Source organism: Hyalella azteca, unplaced genomic scaffold (genome assembly GCF_000764305.2).
Source record: "Hyalella azteca isolate HAZT.00-mixed unplaced genomic scaffold, Hazt_2.0.2 contig15839, whole genome shotgun sequence".
NCBI lineage: Eukaryota > Metazoa > Arthropoda > Malacostraca > Amphipoda > Hyalellidae > Hyalella > Hyalella azteca.
Window position 1 is genome coordinate 217 of NW_025945673.1, and position 14,158 is coordinate 14,374.

A 14,158-nucleotide genomic window follows, 5' to 3' on the forward strand; every position below is an offset into this window, starting at 1 on the left:
GTATGTTACACTGTACCGCAATGATGGCGGCACCGAAAATGAAGGAGTGAGTCGTGGGTTCGAGCCTGAGGCAGCTCAGCTCATTTCCTGGTGTCTTTTGAGAGCGGCGCTTGGTAGCCGTCGAGGGTGGTGCATCGGCATGGCTTTGGGTAGTGCTCCAATACTTAGCAGAATTTGGATCTAGCGAAAGCCTTTGACAAAATTGACGATGAATTGCTATAAATAAAACTAAGACTAAAACAACTTATACATCTTCCAGAGCAACTGCTCCGGAGATGACCGTGTATAACAAAACTCGTACCCGTATGAATGTTTTAATAAGCTTGAGTCAAATTGTACAAATAACTGTGACACAATTAACCATATGAATGTTTCAATCTTCACTGATCCGTATTCACCGTATAAATATCGCAGTAACTGAGTTTTTACTGCCCCGTATTCACCGCATGAATGTCGGACTTTTCACTGCCCCGTATTTATCTGTATGAATGTCGCACATGTATGCCTAGCGGTGCCCCGTATTGACCGGTATGAATAACACAGGCATCACGGACCCGTGTGAGGGCGCGAACATCCGTGTGCACACGGCGATGTCGCTGGAGCAGCAGGACGTGGTGTGCCTCACGGCACAGACGCTGCTAAGGGCCCTGGCCCACGGCGGCTACAAGCAGGTCCTGGGCCTCGAGGGTAACTCCAGTGAGTAGTTGTGTTACCATTTAGTGTTACCATTGTTATATTACCTCTTTAACAAGCTGGTCCAGGGTAACTCCAGTGAGTAGGTAATTGCACTACCATTACCTATGATCACAAAATGTACTGCTTATCATTACGCATACGGTTACTCCAGTAAGTAATAGTGTTACCATAACTTTTTGATACTCTGGTAATCTACGAGGATGCTTGAAAAAGTTCGTGGAAAAGCAATGGTTTGAAAAAAATGGTCTAAGAGTAAGGTTTATGTTTCAACATATGCTCTATCTCGGTCAATATATTTCTGTAGACGCTGATACAAGCCATTAAGTATATCTGTGTAGAATTGAGAGTCGTGCGATTTGAACCATGTTTGGGCAGCTTCTTTTACTGCTTCAACTGCGGAAATCTGGGTGACTTCCAATGAATTTTTCAGGTTTGCTAATAAAAATAAGTCGGATGAGGCTAAGTCGTGTCTTTGGCATCATATTTTTCCCATAGAATTTCCTTTGCCATTCAACTTTAGTACTTACGCTCTATTTTCTTGTCTATGATTGGTGGATTTTGCTTGAAAGGCCGTCAATGATTGGCTGATGAACTTACGATCTCTTAACTTTTTTTGAAAGTATGGCCCTGGTCATTTAATGTACTGCTTACCATTACCCATGCGGTTACTCCAGTGAGTAATAGTGTTACCATTACCTCTGGTCATTTAATGTACTGCTTATCATTACGCATACGGTTACTCCAGTAAGTAATAGTGTTACCATAACTTTTTGATACTCTGGTAATCTACGAGGATGCTTCAAAAAGTTCGTGGAAAAGCAACGGTTTGAAAAAAATGGTCTAAGAGTAAGGTTTATGTTTAAACATATGCTATATCTCGGTCAATATATTTCAGTAGACGCTGATAAAAGCCATTAAGTCCATCTGCGTAGAATTGAGAGTCATCGATTTGAACCATGTTACGGCAGTTCTTATTACTGCTTCATCTGAGAAAAGCTGAGTAACTTCCAATTAATTTTTCAGGTTTGCTAATGAAAATAAGTCAGATGAGGCTAAGTCGTGTCTATAAGATGGATGACGAATGATTTCCCTTAGAAATTCGGCGTAGCTCAGCCCTCGTTTGCCGAGCGCAGTGCGATAGTCTATTGTCGCGGTTGAAGAGGGCGCGCCGATGCTCCTATGCTTCTTCCATGGCGTTTTTGGCGATTTTTTCTAAATTTCTCACAAAATCTCTTCACCGTAAATAGCCGTAATAGTATTTTCTTGTCCTGTAGGAAATCAACCTACAAGATCCTCTCTGCATCCCAGAAAACAGTGACCGTAACCTTCCCTCTTAAACGCTCAGATTTTTCTCAGATCTTCACTGAGAAAGATCTCAGATCTTCACTGAGAGATCTTCTCCACTTCAACCCCAAGGCAGTCACTGCTTCGATTGAGTTATGTCTTCGGAATTGTACTGGTAGAGTTATGTTTCATCCCCGCTCACAATCCGCGTAAGAAAAAGTTCAGGGTTTTCAAACCACTTGTTCAAAATTTCCTTAAAAAGATCTGGGGCGCGACAGCCTTCAAACCCATCGAGCGGAAGGCTTTCTTGCTCACTGCCGAACTGCCTACGAAAATTGTGTGTGCGCAACCCACGGAGATGTTGCGGTTGTCTGCTACTGATTAGGTAGTTATTCGAATATCTTTGTCAATAAGATCACGAGCAGCATCAATGTATTCCCCACACACTGATGTGCGTGGCCTGGTTCTGCAGGGGACATCTCTGGTCTCATTTCTTTCGCTTCTGGGACGACTAATCCATTTGTAGATTGCTGATTTATTTTAGGCACTGTCATCATGAACTTGTTCCAGAGATTCAGTGATTTGGCTGTTATTCCACCCAAGCTTCACCATGAATTTTTTGTTTGACCTGATCTCGATTTCGTTAGTTGCCATGATGCATGAACGGTTGTTGCTTTTGAAACAGCGCCCCGCGTTTGTACCATTAATTTAAAGGCCTATATGAGAAGAAGTTATATTATAAAATAATAAAAATATTAATACAGGATTGTTCTGGTGCATTGGCATCATATTTTTCCCATAGAATTTCCTTTGCCATTCAACTTTTTGAAGCCGCGACGTTATTAATGACTCACCATTAAATTTTTATTGCTTTATTATTGCACCATCCAACACACGCACCATGATCACGTTCGAAAATAATGAGTCAGATCATAATATTAGAGCCATGATAATAAATGCAGCGTCTTATCTCACTCGTTATCTCTGCAGCTCTTGACACAGTCCGGTTGTTCTTGGCTCTGAGTAAACTCTATATAAAGGAACATTTAGTCTACATATAAGCTTGAATATATATCATATTAATTCAAGTGATAATTCACTATATTCGATATAGTTACACTTACAATTTGTTATCAACGTATTCAGTGAAATTTGCAGTTCGTTTTCTAATAACTTGCAATAACAGAAGTGTTATTGTAAGTTATTTGTTATTGGTTTTTTCTTCCTTATAGTTTTCCTTATCGTTTTCGCTTCATTTTATGTTTAATTATTTTGTGGTTGGTTTCTCATTGTTGTTATCTGTTCAGTTACTTCCTTTTCGTTACATTCGTTATTAATCTTCACTTGTTAACTTTTTATTGCCTTTGTTGATAATTTTCAGTCATTTACTGTTCGATATTTTTTTTATTTAAGATCAGTTATTTAGGGCTCGTTATTTATGTCCAGTTATTATCATTCTTAGTTATTCATGTTGAGTTATCGACAATATTTTAAGTTGTTGATAACATTGTTACTGATGTTGTGTTATTTTGTTATTTAAGATCAGTTATTTATTTCTAGCTATGTTTCTTGGTTATTAATGTTGAGTTGTCGACAATGTTTTATGTTGTTGACAACATTGTAACTGATGTTGTGTGCAGGCATCGCGATGGAGATGTCGGTGTTTAGGGCTCGTTATTTATGTCGTTATTATGTTTCTTAGTTATTCATGTTGAATTATCGACAATATGTTGTTGTTGTTGATGAGTTGTTGATAACATTGTAACTGATGTTGTGTGCAGGCATCGCGACGGAGATGTCCGTGTGGGACGGCGTCGTGGTGTCCGCTCTCGACAGGGCCTACGAGCGCCCCCCTGACCGCCCCCTGGACGACGAGGACGACATGGACGGCGACGAGGACGGCATGGACGGTGCCGACTAGACGACGAGGACGGCATGGACGGCGCCGACTAGACGACGAGGACGGCATGGACGGAGACGACGAGGACGACATGGACGGTGCCAAGTAGACGACGAGGACGACATGGACGGTGCCAAGTAGACGACGAGGACGGCATGGACGGTGCCGACTAGACGACGAGGACGGCATGGACGCCGCCGACTAGACGACGAGGACGGCATGGACGGTGCCAAGTAGACGACGAGGACGGCATGGACGGTGCCGACTAGTCGGAATGGACGACACGATCAAAATTGTAGCGTGCAGGCCTATCACTTAAGCGACCAACTTAAGTAATAATCTTGAGTTGGAACGGTAAAATAAAGCGATCTCTTAAATATTCAAATTGATATCATCCTTAATAAACGCCTATTTTGAGGAACCGTTCAGTTACAGGAGATGGGTTAACTACAAGTACCAATAAAGTGAATAATTTTGGGGCAATTGATACCACAATAATACAGGTACAAGTTTATTACGATGTGTATTGTATAGCTACCGCCAAATTAAGAACACATACACTACATTATTTGGCTGTGCGTTGGCTGCCTGCACGCATGTGTCAACACAGCGCTTATTTTTTCACATGAAACATTCCGAGAAATTTACGAGATTTTGTTATAATAATTCTAGAAACACTTTTGGCCATTGTGAATCAACCTGACAGATTCGCGCTACGAGTGGAAGATAAGTATTATAATATAATTATTTGGGCACACAGACCTATTAATTGACTGAGGGTGGTACATTTCTCAGCAGTTTATCAATTTGGTGTTAACGAAATAATAGTAACTCCAACGTTCAAATTGTACACGCATATTAAACATGCAAAACATTTATACTTCCAATGTATCGTACAAACTGTAGAAGAGAAATTAACATTCATTTGTGCGGGTGACAACTCTAAGGCACGGAAACAATATACCCACTTTCCTGCTTCAAGTGGGTCATGGGGAAGGAGTGGGCTGAGGATTATGTGAGGAATTAACTCTCCCTTTGGCTCTTAAAAATATTAGCTGAAAAAAAATATATTAGCTGAAGGGAAAGAGGTTGAAAATGAACCCTCCTCCTCCCATCACATCCCTGAAGAAGAGGGAATGAAGACGCGAGTTGTGAGGTTAAGTCCCCTGCCGTTTGGGTTACCTCGCGATACTCAAGCGAGGATACATAACCTTAGGGTACCCACACTGAAAGCAGGTTGCCCGCGTGCAGGTTACCTGCTCCAACCTGCCACAAGATGAACATAGGATAATAATGTAAGTGTTCACAGTGAAAACCTGTACGAATAGGCCAGCGCCAGGCCTATTTATTTCAATTTCAGGCGCCAGCCTCCGCAGGTAACCAGCACGCTGGCAACCTGCTTGCACTGTGTGCGTACCCTTAGTCAGTAGCTGGATAATTGGTGGCCCAGCACGCGTTGAGGTTTATTTAGCTGGGCCTCACAGGGCTTTTAATTAGAGAGTGAAATATCCTGGGCTTCCACCGGCCCAGCAAGACTGGCAGGAGAGGAGCCGGTGAAGAGAAGAAGAGTCTTCCTACATCAGCTACGTGAAGAGAGAGAGCAGGTGGAGCGCGAAGGGAAAACTTAGTTGATGGAAAATATGCGAATTTTGAGTTACGAAGAAATAAAAAATTATTTGTTGGAAATCTATGGATGTTAATTAAAACAATTATTTCCCGTTGATGACTTCAAATTCATATTAAAAATATTAGCTGAAAAAAAATATATTAGCTGAAGGGAAAGAGGTTGAAAATGAACCCTCCTCCTCCCATCACATCCCTGAAGAAGAGGGAAAGCAGGCGCGAGTTGGGAGTAAAAGTCCCCCACTGTTTGGGGACGTCCCGATATTCAAGCGAGGATACATAATCTTAGGGTACCCACACAGCGAAAGCAGGTTGCCAGCGTGCTGGTTACCTGCTGAGGCTGGCGCCTGAAACTAAAATAAATAGGCCTGACGCTGGCCTATTCGTACAGGTTTTCACTGTGAACACTTAACATTATTATCCTATGTTCACTCTTTTGGCAGGTTGGAGCAGGTAACCAGCACGCTGGCAACATGCTTTCACTGTGTAGGTGCCCTTAGTCAGTAGTCTGGATAATTGGAGGCCCAGGAACGCGTTGAGGTTTATTTCGCTTGGCCCCACAGGGCTTTTAATTAGAGAGTGAAATATCCTGGGCTTCTACCGGCCCAGCAAGACTGGCAGGAGAGGAGCCGGTGAAGAGAAGAATAGTTTTCCTACATCAGGTACGTGAAGAGAGGGTAGGTGGAGCGCGAGTTGGTGGAAAATATGACGAATTTTGAGTTACGAAGAAATAAAAAATTATTTGTTGGAAATCTATGGATGTTAATTAAAACAATTATTTCCCGTTGATGACTTCAAATTCATGGCCGTATAATTAAATATTTCGATCCATTATCAATATTGAATATGTAGCTTCAATATGAGATGTGCAAGAGGGCGAAATATAGTGTATATATCTTGCCCGCATTTAAGGCATTATAATATTTGAATGCGTACCCCCCTTATATAAATGTATGCGCTTCATACACGCGCCACACGAGGCAACCGCAACATTAATACGAGACTTGTCAGCCACGCCTGCAGTTGAACGCGTTGGCAAGATATCAAATATTAAAGAAATTAATAAATTTAAAGCTATAAAATAGACACGATTAAGCACCATTTATATATACATAATCAAATTAATTAATTCACAATATTTTTCGATTTAGCCAACGCTCTCGGTTCTACACTCAGAGTAATAAGATATCTATTAGGCAAGGGAAACAAGGTTAGTTCCACTTACATTATTTGGACTTCAGGTATATTGCAGATACATTGAGGTAGGAACGTTCATTATTTATGAAGTCAGTGAAGCAAATTGCAATTTTGCAAGTTAAAATGATGTACATCAATGACAGAAATATTGTGACTACGAATGCACAAAATTTCCAGCATGAATAAAATCCTACAATTAAAACATTTATTATAGCACATCATAAAACTAAAGAAATAAATTTTTTTTACGTAATACGAATAACAAATTTTAACTAATCGAAACTCTTGGGAAATTGTGAAAACTTCAACCTTTCTATAAAAAGTCCAGCGTTCCGAACGTAAAAAAAGTGCGGGCCAAAAAATGAGGAGAGAACAAAATAAGTGGGTCAAAAGAGAAGGAAGTTTGCCGTAGCGCAGGTCTAAAATTTGTCAGATGGTAGACGAGTCGAGAATGCAAAACCGGGAGTTTCCGAAATGAAAATTTCACTCATAATAAGTTGCTCAGTTAAATTTTAATAAAATGTGTTGCTAAAGTAAATAGCCAATGAGTAAGATTCATCGTCTAGTTGCACACATGGACACAGAAGGGACCTCTCCCATTACACCCAGCATGGTACCACCACCCGTTGCACCCAGCATGGTACCCACACACCCAGGATGGTACCCATACACCCATTACACCCAACATGGTACCACACACCCGTTACAACCAGCCTGTATCTGAATTTATCAGTCGTGAAACTAAGTAACTCTACAATGACTGACCAGTCTCGCCTCCACCGTGACCTACGATGACTAAACACTATCACTAGTACAATACTAACCTCTAGTCAAACTAATTAATAGACTACAAGTAAAATCTTATAGAAGGTAGGCAGACCTAGACTCTAGAAGCTATTATGAATATAATAAAAATAACCACCCGGCTACCGCGCCGGTTTCGACCAAAATTTCCACATCTAGTTGCAGGTTTTGAACGCGCAACTGCTGCTCCGATCTTGGCGAATAGAAGCTGAACGCAACCATGGACTGCAGTTAATTTATACAGAATATGTACACAAACTTTGTTAAAAATGAATAATGAAGAAATGATACGGTGATCCAATCGAAGGAATGATACGCGATGCATGTAGTAAAATAACTCCATCGATTCTATGGAAAAAGTAATTCGATGAATTCAGCGAACATTTGAGAAAGCAACAATATTTCCTAATAACACTCGCAGAAATGAGAGTGACTTTCCTCAAATAGCGAATGATTCACTATTTGGACAAAGTGACCCAATTAATTTACTGAGTGAAGGTGTAGGCGAAAGTTAATTAGAAAAACGTGCAATATTTTCCAGACAATGAATAATATGGACGAGGCAGGAAAAAAGACTCCCCAAACATGGCAATGGAGTTCAAATTTTAAAGTACATTGAGGGTACATGCATGCTAAACTCTAATTTAAAACCAATCTTTCATTATATAAATTACCGGCGCCAGAAATATTGTAAATGTGAACCAAACATCAACATAATTATGCACTGTACATCTTGATTAATGATGAATATTAATAGATGGCTTTGGGCTGAAGCAAAAAATATTTTTGAAATTAATTTCCCGAATTATGAACAATTTGAATACTTACGTTTTAATTTCCCTTTAAAGTTATTGTTAATTTACGCATCTTTAATAAAAAGCGCCGCAGTACCAGACAGCCCTCGGGATAAGTATATTGCAGCTCATTATAAGCTTTATAGAAAAATACATTACTTTTCAATTGTCTCCAGTTTAGTAATATTTAATTGCACAATGCTAATACATGTTATACGTTTTACTATCATACTCAGCGTTTTATACTCATTATTTTCGAATGAGTGATAAAATAAAGATGGATAATGTATAAACAACTCAATTGTCTAGATTTAAAATAAAATAAAAATTCAATTGCGTAAAAACTCAAACTGTATTGCCATATTAATTTTTCTTAAACGAGAATCGCTGGCGAGCAAAACTTGCGAGGAATGCTTGTATTCTTCATTCAACTTTTCTTTCATAATAACATGTAATCAAATTACTTTCCATTAAAAATTTGGATGCGGGCCCTCTCGGCATCAGGCGCCGCCCCAGACTCGGGGAGTACGTAAATCAGGCGCCGCCCCAGGCTCGGGGAGTACGTAAATCAGCCGCTAATATCCGCCCGGCCGGGCTTGAAAAGCAGCCTCTGAGCAGCTTGCAAGCTCGGTAACACTCGAACAGGCCAACACTTGTCATACTCTCATACATATTTATCATACCCTGAAGACGCTATAAAGTAAGAAAAGATATTCAGACCGTAAGCTGATTTTGATCGGGTGATCAAACAGACCCAGAATAACTCAATGTGCTAAGTGTAGCGACTCCTGGACAGAAGCCTGGGCGGTACTTGAATTTTGTTAATGTTGAGCCTTAATAATAAACGCTAGTAACGACTAAGCATTTGTTGTGGGATGATCTAAAGCTAGTTAATTAAGTGGCAAGATACTGTATTGCCGAGACTCATGACGAACCCGTACGTTGTCAGCTGGTTATTGGACACGTCACCAGCTCTTGATTATACACGTCACCAGCCACCAGCTGTTGATTTTACACGTCACCAGCCACCAGCTGTTGATTTTACACGTTACCAGCTGTTATGGTGACGCATGAACGCCAGGCGACGTGGAGGCGACGTAGTGGACGCCGCCACGTCAGTGCTGGACGAGCTGCCACGTCATGATGGCAGCGTCGCGGCCGCCCACGGAGACGAGGCGCGCGTCGTCGGCGAGGAATTCGACGTTGGTGACGAGGGCGCCGTGGGCCTGGTGGGGGACGCCGCTCGTCTGGGGGAGGGGGACGTGGGAGATTAGAAGAGGTGATGGGGGACTTTAGGGCAGGGGGCTGGGAGCACAGGGAGGGATGACATAGGAAATTATAAAAGAGGTTCAGGGGACATTAGGACCAGGAGGGGGGAAAAATGCTGAAAATTATGAGAGGTTAACGGAAATTACTTGAAAGGGGAGAATGATGGAGAGTACCCATTCATTTTTCTCTGTGTAAAAGTGAGTGATGGGTGCTGGCGGCCCACCTTCTGGTGGCAGTTGACCCACCTTCTGGTGGCAGTTGACTCACCTTCTGGTGGCAGTTAACCCACCTTCTGATGGCAGATGACATATAACAAGAGATAGGGAATATACATCAATAATCAAATAAAGGCGCAGAGCGCATAATTAAGTTGGTTCAGGAGGAAGATAACACCACACCGCAAGTCACGGTCCATTCTAATATTCTTTAATGTATTTCCGTGTAAGCATTCACACCAAAGGCATAACAAGTGCCTCGCACGGCTGGTATTAATGATTCTATAGAAATGCATTAAAGAATAATGTACTGGGACATGCCCGGCGTTGTGGTATAACCCCCCGGACCATGACAAGCCCCCAAGACTCACAGAAGAGGAGGTCGTAGTCCGTAGAGTTTGACTGCAGGTATTGACTGTCCACTGACCAGTCAAGGTGCAGCACAGCACTGCTGTGGCCCTGCGAACACAGCGTCAATACTCACATTAATTTCAGGTCATTTGGATTATTATCCACAGGTTATACTTTCATTACAGATGTCCACAACACTGCGTGACTCTATAGGAGATTATCCACAGCATTTTTTGATAACAAAATTGTCTATAGCACTGTATGACGATAGGATTATTCACAACACCGGATGATTCCTGTCAAAATTATGCTTTTTGATGTGGTAATGGCTATAAATAGAGTGAGGCAGTAAAGTGGTCTAGACATGACTAGTGATTATAGCAGATGCACTAGTGCACGCAGCAGGTGCTACAGCAAACATGTGCATTATTAAGACATTAGAAGGTGCGCTACTGCATATACACCGCAGCTGCTACTCAAAATAGGAATAATAGAAGCCATGTTAACGCTTGCCCTTCCGAAACATTGCAGTTTGTTAAGATATTATACATAATAATATTATGCAAAACATAAGAACAAATGGATCTTATCCCGAATTTAATGCGACCGAGTTTAAGGACTTCATATAGAAGGAGCCGTAATCATCTTGCAAGGCCTTCAACAACGCTCTACGCAGCCTTCAACAACGCTCTACGTAGCCTTCAATAACGCTCTACGCAGCCTTCAATAACGCTCTACGCAGCCTTCAACAACGCTCTACGTAGCCTTCAATAACGCTCTACGTAATTCGTGCTTCTCACGATTAATACCCACTAATTTTCGTTCAAGCTTGCGTGCTCTCAGGAATGTATCGTTCATTGTTCACTTATTGTACAAGCTTATTATGTTTTATAAACTATTTGACGTCGTATGACTGTCACCCATTAAAAACAATCAAGGTAACTTAAAAAAATTTTCTAAGTTTTCAAATACAACGAATAAATGGATGCATTATTTGGTGCTTACTTCGTAGTTTTGTTTGTTCTACGAATTATACATTATAATGAAACCTCAGCGCTCAAGCAGCAGATGCACAAAATGAGTATAATACTATATTTCCCCATTAAAATTTTGATTGCAGTAACAAGGGAAAGAAATGAAGGGAATATCCCAAAAGAAAAAACTTCAAAATTCAACTATATTACACAGCAATGAAACAAATAGCGACCTACCATATTATATTAATATTATTATTATATATTAGGTGCAGTACTATCAGCTCACCGTCTTGCTGGCTGCCTGAGCAGAATTGAAGCGCTTCCTGCGCGGCTGCAGCGTTTGCATGGTTACAGTTAAATGATAATTGTATTATTGCGTGTTACAGCTGCAGTTAGTCATATAAAGTTACCTATAGTTGGTCACACAGCGCTACAGTACCTACAACACAACGCCTAGTTAGCGCTACAGTACCTACAATACAACGCCTAGTTAGCGCTACAGTACCTACAGCACAACGCCTAGTTAGCGCTACAGTACCTACAGCACAACGCCTAGTTAGCGCTACAGTACCTACAGCGCTACACTGAGCGCTGCAGTCCTACATTGTAGCTGTCATGGTTACAGGTTACAAAGCTACGGACATATGTTGTAGCGTGTAGCGCCAAGGTGGAGATTTAGAGTCAATTGTAAGTTACACCGCTATTGCTGCTTGCAAATTCTAAAGTTCGCGGTGTTTCAGTGTATTTAAAGTAATTAGTTCATTATTAGTTCATTCAAAGTAATAAGTTCATTAGTTCTTTCAATCTATGTATAGTAATTAGTTCATTATAAGTTCATTTAAAGTAATAAATGTATTTAAAGTAATAAGTGTATTTAAAGTAATAAGTGTGTTTAAAGTAATAAGTGTATCTTTAAGTGTATTTAAAGTAAAGCAAGTACAATATTAAATGAATGCTGACCTGACACTTGCCGAGCCTGGCGAAGCGCGTGAGATCGTCCATGACCTGGTAGACGTAGATGCTCCCGTCACGCGACCCCACCGCCAGGTACTGCCCGTCGGGGGAGAACTTCAGCACCTGTGGGGGAGGAGGAGGAGGTCGGCCTATTGCAATATCTGCACACTAAACTTTATATACCTTCCTGCAGGTTTATAATCACCTTATAATCCTGCATGTTTATAATCTTGCATGTCTATAATCGTCTTATAATCCTGCATCTTTATAATCGCCTTATAATCCTGCATATTTATATACCTCATATACTTTATTGTTTATCTCTTTATCTCTGGACACAAAAGTTTATATTACCTCCTCCTGTGGGAAGGAGGTAATCGTGTTAGTGGGAACCCCGCCCGCACTTGGAGTGTGCCGCCCATACTAGACACGCTCTTCAATACTCAGTATGCGTTCCGGACGTGATAGTCCCAGGCCACGCAGGAGTGCAGCCTCAGTATTTCGTCGCCCGGCCTTCGGCAGGTCCTGACTGGCATAGTCTCAAGGGTCTGGTCCATAAATACCGCCCATCTGCCCTCAGTTGGACCAGCTGGTGTCTTCAGTTGGGCCACCTGATGTCCTCAGTTGGGACAGCTGAGGTCCTCAGTTGGGCATCAGCTCATGCACGATGTTGTTGCTTGCTTCCCGCCGCTGCCAGTGGGGCAGGGGCGGACGATCAGGGATTGTGCCCAAAACACGTCCAGTCTTCTCTTGAAGGTCTCCAGGGTGAAGTCCCCCTCTCTTTGATCCTCTAGCAAGACGTTAAACAACCTCGGGTCGGCTAAGGAAAGGGATCATTACAGCTGAGGTTTGAATTCTGACCGCAAATGTGTTGCGTAGTTTGGATAGCCTGCACAGTTTCCCTCCACCCTTCTCTCGTAATGGTAGGTTTCATTCTTGAATGTCTCGTTTTCGAAGTTATGAGTCAGTCCGGTTATTGTTTTTCATGTGTACAGAATGCAAACCTATCCCTTGTACTTTGCAGTGAGTACAGACCCAGGCGCTCCAGCCTCCCCAAAAATTCAGCATCTCCATCCCGCTTACCTTGGACGTGAAAGTTCGCGGAACCGCTAATTGCCGCACTGCGCTCACAGCGAACGGGGGTCCAAAGCTGGCAGCAGTACTCAAAGAGAGGAATAACTCTCTTTGAGTGATCCCTGGCTGTATAGGCTGTGTGCCGTCCCTTACTCACCTGTATGGGCTGTGTACCGGCAGTGCCTCACCTGTATGGGCCTGTCTCTTATACACATCTAGATGTGTATAAGAGACAGATGCATNGTCCCAGATACAACCCTAGGTTCCAAATACAACCCTAGCTAGGTTCCAGATACAACCCTAGGTTCCAAATACAACCCTAGCTAGGTTCCAGATACAACCCTAGGTTCCAGATACAACCCTAGGTTCCAAATACAACCCTAGCTAGGTTCCAGATACAACCCTAGGTTCCAGATACAACCCTAGGTTCCAGATACAACCCTAAGTTCCAGATCCAACCCTAGGTTCCAAATACAACCCTAGGTCCCAGACACAGCCCTAGGTCCCAGACATAGCCCTACGCGCAATATATAGCCCTAGATCCTAGATACAGAACTAGATGCTGAGTCCCAGAAGGCTCACGGTGAAGCAGGAGCTCCAGACTTGCGTGTGTGAGAGGGAGTCCCACAGGACGCAGGATCTGTCGTATCCTCCCGTCAGGAACTGCGGCTCCTGAGGGTGACAGGCCAGCGCCCACACCTCCTCGCTCTGACCCTGTACACCAGTAGTATTTTATTGTACTGTCAACAGTACTAATGTCCAGTGTACACTATATAACCGTATAAGCTGTATACCAGTAGTATTTTACTGTACTGTCAACTGTACTTATGTACAGTGTACATTATATTCCCGTATAAGCTGTACACCAGCAGTATTTTATTGTACTGTCAACTGTACTAAAGTAGAGTGTAAATTATATTACCGTATAATCTACACCAGCATCCACACCTTCACCCCCTCAGTGTACATAATCGCGTACAAAAAAATATATATAGATAATTTATAATTATAATTATAATT

General features: G+C 42.0%; 1 protein-coding gene and 1 long non-coding RNA gene across 2 annotated transcripts; one reads left to right on the forward strand and one right to left on the reverse strand.

The window, feature by feature from the left end:
* Positions 1-543: 543 nt before the first annotated feature.
* On the forward strand, positions 544-3,965 carry LOC108676403 (interleukin enhancer-binding factor 2 homolog; the record flags this gene model as incomplete). The annotated part of the gene is given in 2 exon segments (XM_018164477.2): positions 544-696; positions 3,762-3,965. Coding segments are annotated over 2 exon segments (293 nt in total), but the record flags the coding sequence as incomplete, so codon positions are not given.
* Positions 3,966-10,158: 6,193 nt separating this feature from the next.
* On the reverse strand, positions 10,159-13,315 carry LOC125179229. The gene is made up of 3 exons (XR_007157190.1): positions 13,296-13,315; positions 12,071-12,187; positions 10,159-10,241 (listed from the first exon to the last, which is right to left on the reverse strand). It is a non-coding gene; the product is annotated as an uncharacterized LOC125179229 (long non-coding RNA).
* Between the last annotated feature and the right edge of the window lie 843 nt (positions 13,316-14,158).